The sequence below is a fragment of the Lethenteron reissneri genome, unplaced genomic scaffold, assembly GCF_015708825.2.
Source record: "Lethenteron reissneri isolate LAM-NWPU_2019-01 unplaced genomic scaffold, ASM1570882v1 scaffold_1639, whole genome shotgun sequence".
Lineage (NCBI taxonomy): Eukaryota > Metazoa > Chordata > Hyperoartia > Petromyzontiformes > Petromyzontidae > Lethenteron > Lethenteron reissneri.
The window spans coordinates 3,863,696-3,886,800 of NW_026891376.1; the positions used below are offsets into that span (position 1 = coordinate 3,863,696).

The following is a 23,105-nucleotide window of genomic DNA, read 5'->3' on the forward strand; positions in this document are numbered from 1 at the left end:
ACCCGCTCACTCACTCACTCACCACTCGACTCACCTGCCCCTCACTCACTCGCTCACCTGCTCACTCACTACAACCATACGCTCACTCACCCACTCCACTCACTCACTCGCCGCCTCACTCACTCATCGACTACCATACGCTCACTCATCCGTTCACTCACTCACCCGCTCACCCGCTCACTCAACCATACGCTCACCCGCTCACTCACTCGTACACTCAACCCGCTCACTCACTCGCCCATATGCTCACCCGCTCACTCACTCGCTCAACCACTCACCCACTCACTCACTCGCTCAACCACTCACTCAACCACTCACTCAACCACTCAACCACTCACTCACCCGCTCGCCCGCTCACTCAACCACTCGCTCACTCAACCATCTCACTCACTCAACCATACCCTCAGCGTCGCCGGTAACTCGCCCGCTCACTCACTCACTCACTCACCCGTATGCTCACTCACTCACTCAACCACTCACTCACTCACCCGTATGCTCACCCGCTCACTCACTCACTCAACCACTCGCTCACTCAACCATACACTCACTCACTCAACCACTCACTCACCCACTCACTCACTCAACCACTCACTCAACCACTCACTCACTCAACCACTCACTCAACCACTCACTCACTCAACCACTCAATCACTCAACCACTCACTCACTCACCCGCTCACTCACTCACTCAACCACTCACTCACCCGCTTATTCACTCACTCACCGCTCACTCACTCACTCAACCACTCACTCACCCGCTTACTCACTCACTCACTCACCCACTCACTCACTCACTCAACCATACGCTCACTCACCCGCTCACTCACTCACTCGCTCACCTGCTCACTCACTCAACCATACGCTCACTCACCCGCTCACTCACTCACTCGCCGCTCACTCACTCACTCAACCATACGCTCACTCATCCGTTCACTCACTCACCCGCTCACCCGCTCACTCAACCATACGCTCACCCGCTCACTCACTCGTACACTCACCCGCTCACTCACTCGCCCATATGCTCACCCGCTCACTCAGTCATCCGTACGCTCACCCGCTCACTGACTAACTCACCCGTATGCTCACCCGCTCACTCATCTGTACGCTCACCCGCTCACTCACTAACTCACCCGTACGCTCACCCGCTCACTCACTCACACACTCACTCACCCACCTGTACGCTCACCTACTCACTCACTAACTCACCCATACGCTCACTCACTAACTCACCCGTACGCTCACCCGCTCATTCACTAACTCACCCGTACACTCACCCGCTGTGTCCATGCATGATTGCACCCAGCAGTTCACTAAACCCACTGACAAAGTCAAAGATCCCCTGCGTAGCCTCTAACAGGGCTGTAGGGGCAAGTGCTGTCAGTAGCGAGTAGCAGCAGCACCTGTGAAGGCTACCGGTGCGGTGGCACCTGAGGGGGTGGGTGGCCAGCACCACGCCCGGCCGACAGAGACACGCACAGACAGACACACAGACAGACACACACAGACAGACACAACAACAACCGCCATTCGCCACTAAGTGGCGGTGACGTCACCACGACGCTTGTGCCAGACACACACACAGACAGACACACACAGACACACACAGACACACAGAGACACACACAGACACACACAGACACAGACAGACACACAGACACAGACAGACACACACAGACAGACAGACACACATACACAAAGACACATACGGACACACAGACATACACACGGACACATACACAAGGACACACACACATTGACAAAATACACACGGACACACACACAGACGACACACACACAGACGACACACACACGCGCGACACACACGCGACACACACACGCACAAATACTAGAGCGGGGTCATGAATACTGAACGAATTTTTATCATTCTTCTTTCGCCGCTAAGATATTTACAGCAAGTTCACAATCGCCACTTTGGTTTGCAAAGTTACTACTCCTTGAGGAAGTAGCTGCATTCGTGTGTGTGTATGTATGTACGTGTGTGTGTACATGTCATCCACTCACCCACCCAGCCATCCACACACTCACCCACCCAGCCATCCACACACTCACCCATCCACCCATTCACCCACCCACTCACCCACTGACTCACCCACTCACCCACCCAGTCACCCACTCACCCACCCACTCACCCACCCACCCACTCACCCACCCACTCACTCACTCATCCAGTCACCCACCCACTCACCCACTCACCCACCTACTCACTCACTCACCCACCCACTCACCCACCCACTCACCCACCTACCCACGTGTTTATGTTACCAGCTGTAATGCCCCACCGAGCTACTGTGTAGGAGATCTTTTACAGAATCCACCTGGTCCATCGCAGATGATAGCAGCTCACACACACACACCACCATCACCACCATCGTCATCACCACCATCACCACCATCACCACCATCATCACCATCACCACCACCATCATCACCATCATCACCATCATCACCACCATCACCACCATCATCATCACCACCATCACCATGATCACCACCATCACCACCATCACCATCATCACCATCATCACCATCATCACCATCACCACCACCACCATCACCACCATCATCATCACCACCATCACCACCATCACCACCATCATCATCACCATCATCACCATCACCACCATCATCACCATCATCACCATCACCACCATCATCACCACCATCACCATCACCACCATCATCACCATCACCACCATCATCACCATCATCACCATCACCACCATCATCACCACCATCACCACCACCACCACCATCATCATCATCACCACCACCATCATCATCATCATCACCACCACCATCATCATCACTACCATCACCACCATCACTACCATCACCACCATCACCACCACCATCATCATCACTACCATCACCACCATCACTACCATCACCACCATCACCACCACCATCATCATCATCATCACCACCACCATCATCATCATCACCACCACCATCATCATCATCATCACCACCACCACCATCATCATCATCACCATCACCACCATCATCATCATCACCACCACTACCATCACCACCACCACCATCATCATCATCACCATCATCATCATCACCACCATCATCATCACCATCACCACCACCACCATCATCACCACCACCACCACCATCATCATCACCATCACCACCACCACCATCATCACCACCACCATCATCACCACCACCATCATCATCATCACCATCATCATCACCACCATCACCATCACCACCATCATCACCATCAGCACCATCACCACCATCATCACAATCATCACCACCATCATCATACATCACCACCATCACAGATGATAGAGACACATAGAGACACATAGTGACCCATCGAGACCCATAGATACACAGAGACCCATAGAGTCGCATAGCAACACATAGATACACAGAGACACGCAGAGCCCCATAGAGACCCACAGAGACCCATCATAGAGACACAGAGACCCACAGAGACACATAGAGACCCACAGAAACACATAGAGACCCATCATAGAGACACAGAGACCCACATAAACACATAGAGACCCATCATAGAGACCCATCATAGAGACCCATAGAGACCCACAGAGACCCACAGAGACCCACAGAGACCCACAGAGACACACAGAGACACACAGAGACCCACAGAAACACCACGTAGCGATGACGAATGACAGCAGCCCCCCCAGGTGGCTGCTGTCATTGCTGTCGTCACGGCTGTTAGAATTCAGAGCAGCGGCCGAATAACTCTGAGGGCATGGCGACTTCCATTCTAGAGGCGGTGACCGCCACGGGGAGAGAGACGCAGACTCCACATAGACAACAGCAGCAGCAGCAGGCATTGTCAGGGGTCGGGATCGAACCCACGACCTCCTGTAGCCCAGGCGAGGTAGTCAACATCTCCAAGCCACTGTGGTGATGATGATGATGATGAGAGAGACACAGACTCCACATATACAGCAGCAGGGATCGAACCCACGAACTACTGTAGACCAGGACCTCCTGTAGACCAGGCGAGGTAGTCAACATCTCCTAGTCACCGTGATTATGATGATGAGAGACGCAGACTCCACATGTACAGCAGTAGCAGCAGGCATCGTCAGGGGTCTGGATCGAACCCACGACCTCCTGCATACCAGGCGAGGTAGTCAACATCTCTACACCAAAAACGACATTTTTTTTTAGTTGAGCAGCTAAGGTCCCACTGAGTGTCTATAGACACTGCTGTTGCTACTCGCTACGAACAGCACTTGCCCCGACAGCCTGTTAGAGGCTACACGGGGGACCTTTGTCTTTGTGTCTCTGTGTGTATGTGTGTGTGCGTGTGTATGCGTGCGTGTGTATGCGTGCGTGTGTGTGCGCATGTGTGTTGGGGAGTGGTGGGGCAGTGGTTAGCACTACGCTGCGCTACGAACCCGGCGACCCGAGTTCGATTCCCGCTCACGGCCAACACCAGTGACGATTTTCTAAACCGGTCCTGGGCCTCCCCTAGGTCGACTCGGCCTCAAATGAGTTACCTGGTGTAGCGGTGGTGTAGTAGTAAACATCGCCACTGGGGGAGAGACAAAGGCGGCCGGGCGTGATGCTGGCCACCCACCCCCTCGTGTGCCACCGTGCCGGTAGCCTTCGTAGGTGCCGCTCGCTAACAGCACTTGCCCCTACAGTCTGTTAAAGCTACACGGGGGATCTTTGTGTGCGTGTGTGTGCGTGTGCATGCGTGTGTGCGTGCGTGTGTGTGCCTGTGTGTGCTGTGTGTGTGCGTGTGTGTGTGTGCGTGTGTGTGTGTGTGTACGTGTGTGTGCGTGTGTGTGTACGCGTGTGTGTGTGTGGGGGGAGCGGTGGTACAGCGGTTAGCGCACTGTGCTATGAACCCAGCGACCCGGGTTCGATTCCCGCTCACGGCCAACACCGGTGACGATTATCTGAACCGGTCATGGGCCTCCCCTAGGTCGACTCAGCCTCAAATGAGTACCTGGTGAGGTGTGTAAACATCGCCACTGGGGAGACAAAGGCGGTCGGGCGTGGTGCTGGCCACCCACCCCCTCGTGTGCCGTGCCGGCCTTCATAGGTGCTCGCTAACAGCACTTGCCCCTACAGTCTGTTAAGGCTTTATGGGGGATCTTTGTTTTTTGTTTGTGTGTAATCGCACCCTTCCAGCCCTGACGCGGGAGGATGTGAAGATCTGGCTGATGGGCCTGCAGTGGTTTGTGGCCGACACACAGAAGTCCGCCACGCCCCTGCAGATCGAACGGTACGCCGGTCAGCTCGCGCGCACGCACGGACACACGCACGTGCACGCACGCACACACGGACACACACGCACGCACGGACACCCTCGCTCGTACGCACACTCGCACGCACGCACACACACACGCTCGCTCACTCCCACACTCGCACGCACACTCACTCGCTCGCTCACTCCCACACTTGCACACACACTCGCACGTACACTCACACGCTCACTCACTCCCACATTCACACACTCGCACGCTCACTCGCTCGCTCGCACACACACTCGCTCCCTCACTCACACACACACACACACTCCCTCATGCACACACACACACACTCTGCTGTGTGATGAGTCTGTGGGTCTCTGCTGTGTGATGAGTCTATGGCTCTCTGCTGTGTGATGAGTCTATGGCTCTCTGCATTCCTTCGCAGGTGGTTGAGGAAACAGTTCTACTCGTTGGATCGTAACCGCGGCAACACGTGAGTCCAGCCACCAACACGAACCTCCCCCTGCCAGCACCTCCATAGAGACCCATAGACTACTCACACAGAGACCCATAGACTACTCACACAGAGACCCATAGACTACCCACACAGAGACCCATAGACTACTCACACAGAGACCCATAGACTACTCACACAGACCCATAGACTACTCACACAGAGACCCATAGACTACTCACACAGAGACCCATAGACTACCCACACAGAGACACATAGACTACTCACACAGACCCATAGACTACTCACACAGAGACCCATAGACTACTCACACAGAGACCCACAGACTACTCACACAGACCCATAGACTACTCACACAGAGACCCATAGACTACTCACACAGAGACCCACAGACTACCCACACAGAGACCCACAGACTACTCACACAGAGACCCACAGACTACCCACACAGAGACCCATAGACTCATCACACAGAGACCCACAGACTACCCACACAGAGACACATAGACTACTCACACAGAGACCCATAGACTCATCACACAGCAGCAACAACAACCGCCATTCGCCACTAAGTGGCGGTGACGTCACTACGACGCTTGTGCCAGGCTATGTGCACCTTGAGGCCATGTGAAGTGTTGAACGCCCGCTGGCAGGAGGTCACGGGGCAGACCCAGCAGGTGCCACGGGTCGACTGACTGAGATGACTGGCTGATGCACCACCTGTGCCCCCATTGTGCCAACTCGCTGTGCTTTGGCCACCCGGCGCTCCGCTCGTTGTTGTGAGCGTCGCTCCTCCGCCCTCCGTTGTTGTTGGAGGGCGACTGCCTCCAACTGCCCAGTAGCGTCCTTCACGAGCCTCCTCCACAGAGGCCGATCTTGACACCGCTGGTACCGGTCATCGGCAAGTTCACTCAGCTCCACGTCCTCCTGTACCACGTCACTCCATCTCTTCTCTAGCCTGTGCCGCGCCCGTTTAGCCCCCTCGATCCGGCCGAACAAAAGCTGTTTAGGCATGCGGTAGCTGGGCATGCGGGCTACATGGCCCAGCGAACGCAGCCTTGCCTGCCGGAGGAGCTCACAGATGCGACTTTGTCCAGATCTTTCAACGATTTGTGAGCTCCTCACACAATCCAGCCTGGCTAAACCCATGATGGATCGTAGGCAGGCCAGCCTAAATGTTTCCAACCGGCGAAGATGTTCCATTAGGGGGGTCCACGTTTCACAAGCGTAGAGAAGGGAGGGAATGACTGTGGCCGAGAAGACCTGAAGCTTCGTGCGGAGCGACAGACCAGGTAGCTTCCAAACAGCGTTACGCAACCAATGAAAAGATATTGCCGCTCGACTGACCTCTGCTGTTAAACTGGAGCCGGTCATAAACACACTGCCCAGGTATGGGAAACTCTCCACTCTCTCCACAACTGCCCCATCGCCGATTGGGAGTTGTGGGGGTGGAGTGTCCGATGGTACAAAATACCCAGGCAGGTGCTGAGTTTTGGTGGGGCTGATGGTAAGGCCCCACCTCTTAGTGGCATGCTCCAGTCTCAGCAGCAGCGTCTCCCAACTCCTCCTCTGAATGAGCAGCTATTACCAAATCATCGGCATACATAACGTGGTTGACCAATAGGGAGCCATCCCTTGATCGCACCCGGACATCGATCAGCCTCCCATTATATCTGTACCAAATGGAAATTCCCCCGGTACAGCTATTGAAGGCTTCACAAACTACGCAGTCAAAATAGATGTTAAATAATGTGGGAGCCAGAGGACATCCCTGTCGCACCCCAAGGTGTACAGGGAAAGGCTCCGACTCCCAGCCACGTAGTTTTACCCGGGCCCGCTCACCATCATGAAGGTCCTTAATGATCGTGAGCAGAGGGTCAGGGACTCCGAAAGCACGAAGAACAACCCAGAGCCCAGGCCTACTGATGGTATCATAGGCCTTGACCAGGTCAATAAAGCAGAGATGTAGGTCTTTTTGGAATTCCCTACACCTCTGCTGTAGCAGACGGACAGAAAATATGGCATCTGTACAGGACCGCCCTTTCCTGAAACCGCATTGGGGCTCCGCAAGCCTCTCCTCAGCGTGCCTAGAAAGGCGATGTTGAATAATCCTTGCCAGGACCTTACCCGGCACACACACGCACGTACACACACACACACATGCACGTACACACATGCACGTACACACACACACACGTACACGCACGCACGTACACACACACATGCACGTACACACGCACGCACGTACACACACACACGCACGTACACACGCACGTACACACACACGTACACACACACACGCACGTAGACACACACACATGTACACACACACACACGTACACACACACGCACGTACATACACAAATGCACGTACACACACACACGTACACACACGTACACACACACACACACACGTGTACACACACACACACACATGTGTTATCGATTCCCGGCCGAGTGGGCGCCGTGGTGGTTTTGCCTTCTCTCCCCCCTCATGCCGGGTCTGGTCCTGGACCCCGCCTGGGTGTTGGTGGGTTGGTGGGTGTGGGTGGGTTGGTGGGTGTGGGTGGGTTGGTGGGTGTGGGTGGGTTGGTGGGTGTGGGTGGGTTGGTGGGTGTGGGTGGGTATGTGGGTGTGGGTGGGTTGGTGGGTGTGGGTGGGTTGGTGGGTGTGGGTGGGTTGGTGGGTGTGGGTGGGTTGGTGGGTGTGGGTGGGTTGGTGGGTGTGGGTGGGTTTGTGGGTGTGGGTGGGTATGTGGGTGGGTGGCTGTGTGTGGCTGGGTGTGTGTGGCTGGGTGGGGTCTATGTGTGGCTGGCTGTGTGTGGGTGTGTGGTTGGGTGGGTGTGTGTGTGTGGCTGGGTGGGTGTGTGTGTGTGGCTGGGTGTGTGTGTGTGTGTGGCTGGGTGGGGTGTATGTGTGGCTGGGTGTGGGTGTGTGTGTGGCTGGGTGGGTGTGTGTGGCTGGGTGTGTTGTGTGTGTGGGTGCGGGGTGTGTGGTTGTGTGTGTGTGTGGCTGGGTAGGTGGGTGGGTGCGTGTGTGGGTGTGTGTGGCTGGGTGCGTGTGTGTGTGTGGCTGCGGGGTGGAGTGTGTGGGTGTGCGTGTGTGTGTGTGGCTGGGTGTGTGTGTGGGTGTGTGTGTGTGTGTGTGGCTGGGTGTGTGTGTGGGTGTGTGTGTGTGGGTGTGTGTGTTGTCGGTGTGGGTGGCTTCCAAACGGCTTCCTTTCGCCCGGCTGGAGGAAGCCGCTTGTACGTTATCGGCAAAGATCCCGGCCTCCTGGCAAAGATAACCGTCGGTGGAACTCCACGGCCTCCTGCGGCGTCGCCCGGCAACCGGCGGGTGCGCGCCCACCGATACCAGTGAAGCCGCGGTGACGTCACCGCCCGTGCCAGGCTAGGTGCAGGAGGAGGTCACGGGGCAGACCCAGCAGGTGCCGTGGGTTGACTGCTGTGCCAGGCTAGGTGCAGGAGCAGGAGGTCACCGGGCAGACCCAGCAGGTGCCGTGGGTTGACTGCTGTGCCAGGCTAGGTGCAGGAGGAGGAGGTCACGGGGCAGACCCAGCAGGTGCCGTGGGTTGACTGCTGTGCCAGGCTAGGTGCAGGAGGAGGTCACGGGACAGACCCAGCGGGTGCCGTGGGTTGACTGCTGTGCCAGGCTAGGTGCAGGAGGAGGTCACGTGGCAGACCCAGCAGGTGCCGTGGGTTGATTGCTGTGCTAGGCTAGGTGCAGGAGGAGGAGGTCACGGGACAGACCCAGCAGGTGCCATGGGTTGATTGCTGTGCCAGGCTAGGTGCAGGAGGAGGTCACGGGACAGACCCAGCAGGTGCCATGGGTTGACTGCTGTGCCAGGCTAGGTGCAGGAGGAGGAGGTCACGGGACAGACCCAGCAGGTGCCGTGGGTTGACTGCTGTGCCAGGCTAGGTGCAGGAGGAGGAGGAGGTCACGGGACAGACCCAGCAGGTGCTGGGTCTGCCCGTGTGGCGATGTTTACTGCACACCGCACCGGGTAACTCATTTGAGGCCGAGTCGACCTAGGGGAGGCCCAGGACCGGTTCAGATAATCGTCACCGGTGTTGGCCGTGAGCGCGAATCGAACTCGGGTCATAAGCCGGGTTCGTAGCGCAGCGCAGCGCTAAGCACTACACCAACGCTGCCCATCCGCTCCCCGCACTCACACACACAGGCACACGCACGCACACGCACACACACACACAGGCACGCACACAGGCATGCGCACACGCACACAGGCATGCGCACACGCACACACGCGCACACGCACACACACACACAGGCACACACACAGGCATACGCACGCACACACACACACAGGCACGCACACAGGCATATACACACACAGGCACACGCACGCACACACACACACACACAGGCACACGCACGCACACAGGCATATACACACACAGGCACACGCACACAGGCATGCGCACACGCACACACGCGCACACGCACACACACAGGCACATACACACACACATACGCATGCACACACACACTTGCACACATACTATACATTACACTACACACTAATATACACTACACACTACTATATAGTACACTACTACACACTACACAAGTATAGACCTTTAGACTCACACCATAGAGACCCATAGACACCCACAGACTACTCACACAGAGACCCACAGACTACTCACACAGAGACCCACAGACTCTCACAGAGACCCACAGACTCGCACAGAGACCCATAGACTACTCACACAGAGACCCACAGACTACTCACACAGAGACCCACAGACTCTCACAAAGACCCACAGACTCACACAGAGACCCATAGACTACTCACACAGAGACCCACAGACTCACACAGAGACCCATAGACACCCACAGACTACTCACACAGAGACCCACAGACTCACACAGAGACCCACAGACTAACACAGAGACCCATAGACTCACACAGAGACCCACAGACTCACACAGAGACCCACAGACTCACACAGAGACCCACAGACTACTCACACAGAGACCCACAGACTCACACAGAGACCCACAGACTCAACACAGACTCACAGACTCACAGACTCACACAGAGATAACCACAGACTCACACAGAGACCCATAGACTACTCACACAGAGACCCACAGATTCACACAGAGACCCACAGACTCTCACAGAGACCCACAGACTCACACAGAGACCCACAGACTCACACAGAGACCCATAGACTCACACAGAGACCCATAGACACCCACAGACTACTCACACAGAGACCCACAGACTCACACAGAGACCCACAGACTCACACAGAGACCCACAGACTCACACAGAGACCCACAGACTCACACAGAGACCCATAGACACCCACAGACTACTCACACAGAGACCCACAGACTCACACAGAGACCCATAGACACCCACAGACTACTCACACAGAGACCCACAGACTCACACAGAGACCCACAGACTCACACAGAGACCCACAGACTCACACAGAGACCCACAGACTCACACAGAGACCCATAGACACCTACAGACTACTCACACAGAGACCCACAGACTCACACAGAGACCCACAGACTCACACAGACAGACCCATAGACTCACACAGAGACCCACAGACTTACACAGAGACCCACAGACTACTCACACAGAGACCCACAGACTCACACAGAGACCCACAGACTCACACAGACTCACACAGAGATAACCACAGACTCATACAGAGACCCATAGACTACTCACACAGAGACCCACAGACTCACACAGAGACTCACACAGAGACCCACAGACTCACACAGAGAGACCCACAGACTCACACAGAGACCCATAGACTACTCACACAGAGACCCACAGACTCACACAGAGACCCACAGACTACTCACACAGAGACCCATAGACTCACACAGAGACCCACAGACTCACACAGAGACCCACAGCTCACACAGAGACCCACATACTCACACAGAGACCCACAGACTCACACAGAGAGACCCACAGACTCGCACAGAGACCCACAGACTCACACAGAGACCCACAGACTCACACAGAGAGACCCACAGACTCGCACAGAGACCCACAGACTCACACAGAGAGACCCACAGACTCACACAGAGACCCATAGACTACTCACACAGAGACTCACAGACTCACACAGAGACCCACAGACTCACACAGAGACCCACAGACTCACACAGAGACCCACAGACTCACACAGAGAGACCCACAGACTCACACAGAGACCCATAGACTCACACAGAGACCCACAGACTCACACAGAGACCCACAGACTCACACAGAGACCCACAGACTCACACAGAGACCCATAGACTACTCACACAGAGACCCACAGACTCACACAGAGATACCTACAGACTACTCACACAGAGACCCACAGACTCACACAGAGACCCACAGACTCGCACAGAGACCCACAGACTCACACAGAGACCCACAGACTCACACAGTGACCCACAGACTCACACAGAGACCCACAGACTCACACAGAGACCCATAGACTCGCACAGAGACCCACAGACTCGCACAGAGACCCACAGACTCACACAGAGAGACCCACAGACTCGCACAGAGACCCACAGACTCACACAGAGACCCACAGACTCACACAGAGAGACCCACAGGCTACTCTCACGTGCTCCCTGTCTCCGCAGTGTGGGCATGAAGGAGCTAAAAGTCTTCCTGCCAAATGTCAACTTCAAGGTGCCCAGCATGCGCTACCTGAGGGACAAGTTCGTGGTGGGTGACTCTTTGCGGCACGCACGCACACACGTTCGTGTGTGAGTGTGTCTGTGTGTGAGTGTGTGAGTGAGTGAGTGTGTCTGTGTGTGAGTGTGTAGGTGAGTGAGTGTGTCTGTGTGTGAGTGAGTGTGTCTGTGTGTGAGTGAGTGTGTCTGTGTGTGAGTGAGTGTGTCTGTGTGTGTGTGAGTGAGTGTGTCTGTGTGTGTGTGAGTGAGTGTGTCTGTGTGTTCGTGTGTGAGTGTGTCTGTGTGTGAGTAAGTGCGTCTGTGTGTGAGTGAGTGAGTGCGTCTGTGTGTGAGTGTGTCTGTGTGTGAGTGAGTGTGTCTGTGTGTGAGTGAGTGAGTGTGTCTGTCTGTGAGTGTCTGTGTGTGAGTGAGTCTGTATGTGAGTGAGTGTGTCTGTGTGTGAGTGTGTCTGTGTGTGAGTGAGTGCGTCTGTGTGTGAGTGTGTCTGTGTGTGAGTGAGTGAATGTGTCTGTGTGTGAGTGAGTGTGTCTGTGTGTGAGGAGCTGCTACTCGCTAACAGCACTTGCCCCAACAGTCTGTTACAGGCTACACTGGGAATCTGTGTGTGTGTGTGTAAGTGTGTGTGTGTGTGTGTAAGTGTGTGTGTGTGTGTAAGTGTGTGCGTATGTTGAACTCTTCATTTGCGCCATACGTAGTCAACTGTGCTAACCGGAGGTGCTGTGTGTGCTGTGTGTGCTGTGTGTGTGTGTGTGTGCTATGTGTGTGTGTGCTGTATGTGCTGTGTGTGCTGTACGTGCTGTGTGCTGTGTGTGTGCTGTGTTGTGTGTGTGCTGTGTGTGTGCTGTGTGCAGGAGGTGGAGCCAGGCCCAACAGAAATGTCCTTTGAGCAGTTTGCACTTTTCTACAAGAACCTCATGTTTGACTGCCAGCGTGTGGTGAGTGCCGATGGCGGTGACGGTGGTGGTGGTGGCGGCGTTGGTGGTGGTTGTCGCGGTGATGGTGGTGATGATGATGATGGTGGTGATGATGACGATGATCGTTGTGGTGATGATGATGATTGTGATGATGATGACGATGGTGGTGATGATGGTGATCGTGGTGATGATGATGATGATGATCGTAGTGATGATGATGATCGTAGTGATGACAATGATGGTGGTGATGATGACGATGATTGTGGTGATGATAACGATGATGATGGTGGTGACGATTACGATGATCGTGGTGATGATGACGATGACGATGGTGGTGGCGGTGATGATGATGATTGTGGTGATAATAACAATGGTGTTGGCGGTGATGATGATGATGGTGGTGATGATGACGATGATCGTGGTGATAATAACAGTGATGATGATGGTGGTGATGATGACGATGGTGGTGGTGATGACGACGATGATGGTGGTGATGATGATGATGGTGGTGCACTGCAGCTTTGGCCACGTGTTTGTATCTGTTGTTGTTACCGGACGTCCCATAGACTAGCGGAGTTGCAATAACAGGGGCTACGCTGTGCTCATTGTCTTACAGATCCTGCAGCATCTCCTGGAACAGGGTCTGTCCGTGAGCTTCAGGTACACACAGCATTTACCCCGTGCGCCAGTGTGCGTCTCTATGGGTCTTGTGAGTCTCTGTGCATCTCTGTGTGTTTCTGAGTCTCTGTGAGTCTCTGTGGGTCTCTATGGGTCTCTGAGTCTCTGTGCGTTTTTATGGGTATCTGAGTCTCTGCGAGTCTCTGTCAGTCTCTGTGGGTCTCTATGGGTCTCTGAGTCTCTGTGAGTTTCTGAGTCTCTGGGTCTCTGAGTCTCTGTGGGTTTCTGAGTCGCTGTGCATCTCTATGGGTCTCTAAGTCTATGTGAGTCTCTATGGGTCTTTGAGTTCCTGTGAGTGTCTATGGGTCTCTGAATCTCTGTGTACTCACAACTGACTCCCCCTGTCATTACCTCCCGTGGCCACCAGTCCCTTCACACTCACAGCTGACTCCCCTGTCATTACCTCCCGTGGCCACCAGTCCCTTCACACTCACAGCTGACTCCCCTGTCATTACCTCCCGTGGCCACCAGTCCCTTCACACTCACAGCTGACTCCCCTGTCATTACCTCCCGTGGCCACCAGTCCCTTCACACTCACAACTGACTCCCCTGTCATTACCTCCCGTGGCCACCAGTCCCTTCACACTCACAACTGACTCCCCTGTCATTACCTCCCGTGGCCACCAGTCCCTTCACACTCACAGCTGACTCCCCTGTCATTACCTCCCGTAGCCACCAGTCCCTTCACACTCACAACTGACTCCCCTGTCACTACCTCCCATGGCCACCAGTCCCTTCACACTCACAGCTGACTACCCTGTCATTACCTCCCGTGGCCACCAGTCCACTCACACTGCAGGCTGACTCCCCTGTCATTACCTCCCGTAGCCACCAGTCTCTTCACACTCACAGCTGACTCCCCTGTCATTAACTCCCGTGGCCACCAGTCCCTTCACACTCACAACTGACTCCCCTGTCATTACCTCCCATGGCCACCAGTCCCTTCACACTCACAGCTGACTCCCCTGTCATTAACTCCCGTGGCCACCAGTCCCTTCGCACTCACAACTGACTCCCGTGTCATTACCTCCCGTGGCCACCAGTCCCTTCACACTCACAACTGACTCCCCTGTCATTACCTCCCGTGGCCACCAGTCCCTTTGCACTCACAGCTGACTCCCCTCTCATTACCTCCCGTGGCCACCAGTCCCTTCGCACTCACAACTGACCCCCCTGTCATTACCTCCCGTGGCCACCAGTCCCTTCGCACTCACAACTGACCCCCCTGTCATTACCTCCCGTGGCCACCAGTCCCTTCACACTCACAGCTGACCCCCCTGTCATTACCTCCCGTGGCCACCAGTCCCTTCACACTCACAGCTGACCCCCCTGTCATTACCTCCCGTGGCCACCAGTCCCTTCGCACTCACAACTGACCCCCCTGTCATTACCTCCCGTGGCCACCAGTCCCTTCACACTCACAGCTGACTCCTCTGTCATTACCTCCCGTGGCCACCAGTCCCTTCGCACTCACAACTGACTCCCGTGTCATTACCTCCCATGGCCACCAGTCCCTTCACACTCACAACTGACTCCCCTGTCATTACCTCCCTTAACCACCAGTCCCTTCACACTCACAACTGACTCCCGTGTCATTAGCTCCTGTGGGTGTGTTTACCCACGAGCTGTACGGCACTTTTACCTTTTGCGCGTTTTTCTTTTTTCTCGTCCGCAGGAACCGCATTCCTCTGGATGAGTTTCAGAAGTTTCTCATCTGGGACCAGAAGGTGAGTTAGCGGCAGAGCATGTGTGTGTGTGTGTACGTGTGTGTGTGTGTACGTGTGTGTGTGTGTACATGTGTGTGTGTGTGCGTGTGTGTGTGTGTACGTGTGGGTCTGTGTGTGTGTACGTGTGTGTGTGTACGTGTGTGTGTAAGTGTGGCTCTGCTGTGTGAGTCTATGGGTCTCTGCTGTGTGATGAGTCTATGGCTCTCTGCTGTGTGATGAGTCTGTGGCTCTCTGCTGTGTGATGAGTCTGGCTCTCTGCTGTGTGATGAGTCTGTGGCTCTCTGCTGTGTGATGAGTCTATGGCTCTCTGTTGTGTGATGAGTCTATGGCTCTCTGCTGTGTGATGAGTCTATGGCTCTCTGCTGTGTGATGAGTCTATGGGTCTCTGCAGTGTGATGAGTCTATGGCTCTCTGCTGTGTGATGAGTCTATGGGTCTCTGCTGTGTGATGAGTCTATGGGTCTCTGCAGTGTGATGAGTCTATGGGTCTCTGCTGTGTGATGAGTCTATGGGTCTCTGCTGTGTGATGAGTCTATGGCTCTCTGCTGTGTGATGAGTCTCTGGCTCTCTGCTGTGTGATGAGTCTCTGGCTCTCTGCTGTGTGATGAGTCTATGGGTCTCCTAAATTCCACCATGATGATGGGAGAGAGAGCGATGATGTTGTGTTGTTGATATTGTTCATGTTGTTATTGATGTTGATATCCGCGTGCTTGTTGTTGTTGCTGTTGTTGTTGTTGTTGTCCTTGCCGCCGTGGCTGCACGCAGGAGAGCTGGGCCAACGACGTGTCGAAAGTGCGTCGCTTCATGGAGCTGTACCTCAACGACCCCATGCGGGAGATTGAGGAGCCCTACTTCGCTCTGGAGGAGGTGGCCCATGACCTCTCCCCACCCCCACACTCACCCACACGGTCACCCACATGCTCACCCGCACGGTCACCCACACACTCACACGCTCACCCACACGGTCACTCACACGCTCACCCACACGGTAACCCACACCCTCACCCACACGGTCACCCACACGGTCACCTACACGCTCACCCACACGCTCACCCACACACTCACTCACACGGTCACCCACACGGTCACCCACACACTCACTCACACGCTCACCCACACGGTCACCCACACACTCACTCACACGCTCACCCACACGTTAACCCACACCCTCACCCACACGGTCACGCACACGGTCACCCACACGGTCACCACCACGCTCACCCCCACGGTCACCCCCACGCTTACCACCACACTCACCCACACGGTCACCCACACGGTCACCCACACGGTCACCACCACACTCACCCACACGGTCACCCCCACGGTCACCCCCACGCTTACCACCACACTCACCCACACGGTCACCACCACACTCACCCACACGGTCACCACCACACTCACCCACACGGTCACCCACACGGTCACCCAAACGGTCACCCACAAACCTTTACCCCCACACACTCACCCACACACTCACTCACACGCTCACCCACACACTAACTCACACGCTCACCCACACGGTCACCCACACGGTCACCCACACACTCACTCACACGGTAACCCACACGGTCACCCACACGGTCACCCACACCCTCACCCACACGGTCACCCACACGGTCACCCACACACTCACTCACACGGTCACCCACACGGTCACCCACACACTCACCCACACGGTCACCCACACCCTCACCCACACGGTCACCCACACGCTCACCCACTCCCTCACCCCCACGCTCACCCACACGGTCACCCACACACTCACTCACACGGTCACCCCCACACTCACCCACACCCTCACCCCCACACCCTCACCCCCACACTCACCCACACGCTCACCCACACGGTCACCCACACGGTCACCCCCACACTCACCCACACGGTCACCCACACCCTCACCCCCACACACTCGCACGCTCACCCACATGGTCACCCACACGGTCACCCCCACACTCACCCACACGGTCACCCACACGGTCACCCCCATGGTCACCCCCACACACACCCCCACTCTGTGTGTCTATAGGCACTGCTACTAGTTCTGTGTGGACGCAGTTTATGACGTTCTGTTCTGTGTGAACGCAGTTTGTGACGTACCTGTTCTGTGTGAACGCAGTTTGTGACGTACCTGTTCTCGCGCGAGAACAGCATCTGGGACGCCAACCAGGAGCGCCTCTGCCCCGAAGAGATGAACCATCCCATCAACCACTACTGGATCGCCTCGTCGCATAACACGTGCGTGCCATACGCAACCACGCACAACAACAACAGCCGCATACACACACTCACGCACACACACACTCACGCACACTCACGCACACGCGCACACGCACGTACGCACACACACACAGTGGCGATGCTTGCTACACACCGCACCAGGTGCTCGTTTGAGGCTGAGTCGACCTAGGGGAGGCCCAGGACCGGTTCAGATAATCGTCACCACTGGTGTTGGCCGTGAGCGGGAATCGAACTCGGGTCGCCGGGTTCATAGCGCAGCGTAGCGCTAACCACTACACTACCGCTCCCACTCACCCACACACTCACATTCACTCACATTCACTCACATTCACTCGCTCGCACTCACTCACATTCACTCATACACTCACTCACGCTCACACACTCACATTCACTCGCTCACTCGCACTCACACACTCACTCGCACTCACACACTCACTCTCGCTCACACACTCACATTCACTCACACACTCATTCACGCTCACACACTCACATTCACTCGCTCGCACTCACTCACATTCACTCATACACTCACTCACGCTCACACACTCACATTCACTCGCTCACTCGCACTCACACACTCACTCGCACTCACACACTCACTCACGCTCACACACTCACATTCACTCACACACTCATTCACGCTCACACACTCACATTCACTCACACACTCACAATCACTCACACTCTCACATTCACTCACTCGCACACACACACAAACAAACAGTCGCACAACAACAACCACCATTCGCCACTAAGTGGCGGTGACGTCATCACGGTGACGTCATCACGGCGCTTGTGCCAGGCTAGGTGTCTGTTGAGGCGACGTGAAGTGTTGAACGTCTGCCGGAAAGAGGTCACGGGGCAGACCCAGGTGCCACGGGTCGACTGACTGAGATGACTGCCCGATACACCTCCTGTGCCCCCTACTGTGCTAATGTGTCTCTGCTGTGTGATGAGTCTATGGGTCTCTGCTGTGTGATGAGTCTATGGGTCTCTGCTGTGTGATGAGTCTATGGGTCTCTGCTGTGTGATGAGCCTATGGCTCTCTGCTGTGTGATGAGTCTATGGGTCTCTGCTGTGTGATGAGTCTATGGGTCTCTGCTGTGTGATGAGTCTATGGGTCTCTGCTGTGTGATGAGTCTATGGGTCTCTGCTGTGTGATGAGTCTATGGGTCTCTGCTGTGTGATGAGTCTATGGGTCTCTGCTGTGTGATGAGTCTATGGGTCTCTGCTGTGTGATGAGTCTATGGCTCTCTGCTGTGTGATGAGTCTATAGGTCTCTGCTGTGTGATGAGTCTATGGCTCTCTGCTGTGTGATGAGTCTATAGGTCTCTGCTGTGTGATGAGCCTATGGCTCTCTGCTGTGTGATGAGTCTATGGATCTCTACTGTGTGATTAGTCTATGGGTCTCTGCTGTGTGATGAGTCTATGGATCTCTGCTGTGTGATGAGTCTATGGGTCTCTGCTGTGTGATGAGTCTATGGATCTCTGCTGTGTGATGAGTCTATGGCTCTCTACTGTGTGATGAGTGTATGGGTCTCTGCTGTGTGATGAGTCTATGGCTCTCTGCTGTGTGATGAGTCTATGGGTCTCTGCTGTGTGATGAGTCTATGGCTCTCTGCTGTGTGATGAGTCTGTGGCTCTCAATGTGAGTCTACGTATGTGTGCGTGTGTGTGCGTGTGTGTGTGTGCGTGCATGTGTGCGTGTGTGTGTGTGTGTGCGTGTGTGTGTGTGTGTGCGTGTGCAGGTACTTGACGGGAGATCAGTTCTCCAGCGAGTCGTCCACAGAGGCGTACGCACGCTGCCTACGCATGGGATGTCGCTGCATTGAACGTGAGTCAGCATCAATTAATAAAAAAATATCGCCTGAAATCCACAGGAGGTCGTGGGTTCGATCCCGACCCCCACGACGCCTGCTGTTGTACATTTGGAGTCTGCTTCTCTCTCTCTCTATGTCATCATCACGGTGGCTAGGAGATGTTAATTGCCTCGCCTGGTATACAGGAGGTCGTGGGTTCGATCCTGACCCTGACGATGCCTGCTGTTGTACATTTGGAGTCTGCTTCTCTCTCTATGTCATCATCACGGTGGCTAGGAGATGTTAACTACCTCGCCTGGGATACAGGACGTCGTGGGTTCGATCCTGACCCTGACGATGCCTGCTGTTGTACATTTGGAGTCTGCTTCTCTCTCTCTATGTCATCATCACGGTGGCTAGGAGATGTTAACCACCTCGCCTGGGATACAGGAGGTCGTGGGTTCGATCCTGACCCTGACGATGCCTGCTGCTGGAGATTTGGAGTCTGCGTCTCTCTCTCATCATCATCACGTTGGCTAGGAGATGTTAGCTACCTCGCCTGGTATACAGGACGTCGTGGGTTCGATCCTGACCCTGACGACGCCTGCTGTTGTACATTTGGAGTCTGCGTCTCTCTCTCTATGTCATTATCACGGTGGCTAGGAGATGTTAGCTACCTCGCCTGGTACGCAGGAGGTCATGGGTTCTGCTAGAAGTCTCCACGGGACGATGTCTGCGTCTCTATAGGTTGCTGCTGCTGCTGCTACTCGCTATGAGCAGCACTTGCCCCGACAGCCTGTTAGAGGCTACACGGGGGATCTTTGTCTGTGTGCGTGTGAGCGGTAGTGTAGTAGTAGTAAGGGGGAGTGGTGGTGTAGCGGTTAGCGCTACGCTGCGCTATTCACCCGACGACACGGGTTCGATTCCCGCTCAAGGCCAACACCAGTGACGATTATCTGAACAGGTCCCGGGCCTCCCCTAGGTCGACTCGGCCTCAAATGAGTATCTGGTGTAGCGGTGGTGTGTAGTGAACATCGCCACTAGGGAGACAAAGGCGGTCGGGCGTGGTGCTGGCCACCCACCCCCTCGTGTACCGTGCCGGCCTTCGTAGGTGCTCGCTAACAGCACTTGCCCCTACAGTCTGTGAAGGCTACACGGGGGGTCTTTGTCTTCGTGTGACGCAGTGGACTGCTGGGACGGTCCTGAGGACACGCCGATCATCTACCACGGCCACACGCTCACCTCCAAGATCCGCTTCCTGGACGTCATCTACACCATCCGCGACCACGCATTCCTCACCTCCCAGTGAGTCCGTGGGTGGTGGGTGGGTCGATGAGTGGGCGAGTGAGTAGGTGAGTGGGTGAGTGAGTGGGTGAGTCGATGAGTGGGTGGGTAAATCTATGAGTGGGTGGGTGGGTCAATGAGTGAGTGGGTGGTTGGGTGGATGGGTGGGTGAGTCAATAAGTGAGTGGGTGAGTCAATGAGTGAGTAGGTGGTTGGGTGGGTGGGTGGGTGAGTCGATGGGTGGGTGAGTCGATGAGTGGGTGGGTGAGTCAATGAGTGAGTAGGTGGTTGGGTGGGTGGGTGAGTGAGTGGGTGGGTGGGTGAGTGGGTGGGTGAGTCAATGAGTGAGTGGGTGGTTGGGTGGGTAGGTGGGTGAGTGGGTGAGTCGATGAGTGAGCGAGTGAGTAGGTGAGTGGGTGAGTGAGTGGGTGAGTCAATGGGTGGGTGAGTTGGTGGATGGGTGAGTGAGTCGATGAGTGGGCGAGGGAGTGAGTCAGTCAATGGGTGGGTGGGTGAGTGAGTCGATGGGTGGGCGAGGGAGTCAATGAGTGGGTGAGTGAGTCGATGAGTGGGCGAGTGAGTAGGTGAGTGAGGGAGTGAGTGGGTGAGTCAATGAGTGGGTGAGTGAGTCAATGGGTGGGTGAGTGAGTGAGTCAATGGGTGGGTGGGTGAGTGAGTTGGTGGGTGGATGGGTGAGTGAGTGAGTCGATGGGTGGGTGGGTAAATCGATGAGTGGGTGGGTGGGTCAATGAGTGAGTGGGTGGTTGGGTGGATAGGTGGGTGAGTCAATGAGTGAGTGGGTGAGTCAATGAGTGAGTGGGTGGGTGAGTGGGTGGGTGGGTGAGTGGGTGGGTGAGTCAATGAGTGAGTGGGTGAGTCCATGAGTGAGTAGGTGGTTGGGTGGGTGGGTGAGTGAGTGGGTGGGTGAGTCAATGAGTGAGTGGGTGGTTGGGTGGGTGAGTGAGTTGATGAGTGGGGGATTGAGTCGATGAGTGGGTGGGAGAGTGAGTCAATGGGTGAGTGAGTGAGTCGATGAGTGGGTGATTGAGTGAGTGAGTGAGTCGGTGGGTGAGTGAATTGATGAGTGGGTGAGTGAGTCGGTGAGTGGTCTTGTGGATGAGTGAGTGAGTGGGTGAGTTGATAGGTGAGTGAGTGAGCCACCCGGTGTTGTTGGTGGCCCATGAACAGGAATCAAACATGGATCATGGCCAGGTTCGTAGCGCTAACCGCTGCACCACCACTCCCGCACGCACACACACGTGCACGCACACACACACGTGCGCACACACACACGCACACACGTGCACACACACGTGCACGCACACACACACGTGCACACACACACACACGCACGCACACACACACACACACGCACGCACACACACACACACACGCGCGTGTACGTGCAGGTACCCCGTGATCCTGTCCATCGAAGACCACTGCACCATCCCGCAGCAGCGCAAGATGGCGCAGCTGTTCCGCCAGGTGTTTGGGGACGCGCTGCTCACCAAGGCGGCCGACGGGCCCGTGGACGAGCTGCCCTCGCCCAGCCAGCTCAAGAACAAGATCGTCGTCAAGGTGACCGCGGGGGGGGGGGGGGGGGTGGTGGGAGGGGTGGTGGGGGGGGTGGTGGGGGCGGTAGTGGGGGGGGGGCGGTAGTCGGGGGGGCGGTAGTGGTGTCACAAATGGGTAGACTCGATAACCTGCACACACATCACACATCCACGCTCGCACACACATCCACGCTCACACACACACGCACATCCACGCACACACACACACGCTCACACATACACATGCTCCCACGCACACACACACATCCACGCACACAAACACATCCACGCACACACACATCCACACGCACACACACGCACGCTACACTCGCTCACGTAACCAAATGCTCCCCCCCTCCTCCCCCCCCGCGTCTGCAGCACAAGACGATTGAGTCGCAGGTGCTGGAGGAGAGTGTGGGCAGCGAGACGGATCTCAGCAACTCGCTCAAGAACGGCATCCTCTTCCTGCAGGACCCCGTCGACCACGTACGCACACACACACGTACACGTACACACGTACACA

General features: G+C 55.6%; 1 protein-coding gene across 1 annotated transcript in view; it reads left to right on the forward strand.

Annotated features, from left to right (window-relative positions):
- The first annotated feature begins 405 nt into the window (after nt 1-405).
- Nucleotides 406-23,105, forward strand: part of LOC133362993 (1-phosphatidylinositol 4,5-bisphosphate phosphodiesterase gamma-1-like) — a 48,144-nt gene continuing 25,444 nt past the window's right edge. Inside the window, exons 1-13 of the mRNA XM_061581979.1 lie at nt 406-415; nt 5,158-5,251; nt 5,665-5,712; nt 12,337-12,421; nt 13,242-13,325; nt 13,921-13,964; nt 15,658-15,709; nt 16,474-16,575; nt 17,825-17,943; nt 19,695-19,780; nt 20,930-21,050; nt 22,439-22,607; nt 22,961-23,068. Of these exons, the coding sequence (XP_061437963.1) occupies nt 5,190-5,251; nt 5,665-5,712; nt 12,337-12,421; nt 13,242-13,325; nt 13,921-13,964; nt 15,658-15,709; nt 16,474-16,575; nt 17,825-17,943; nt 19,695-19,780; nt 20,930-21,050; nt 22,439-22,607; nt 22,961-23,068 (1,080 nt within the window). The 5' untranslated portion in view covers nt 406-415; nt 5,158-5,189. The remainder of the gene's footprint in view (nt 416-5,157; nt 5,252-5,664; nt 5,713-12,336; nt 12,422-13,241; nt 13,326-13,920; nt 13,965-15,657; nt 15,710-16,473; nt 16,576-17,824; nt 17,944-19,694; nt 19,781-20,929; nt 21,051-22,438; nt 22,608-22,960; nt 23,069-23,105) is intronic.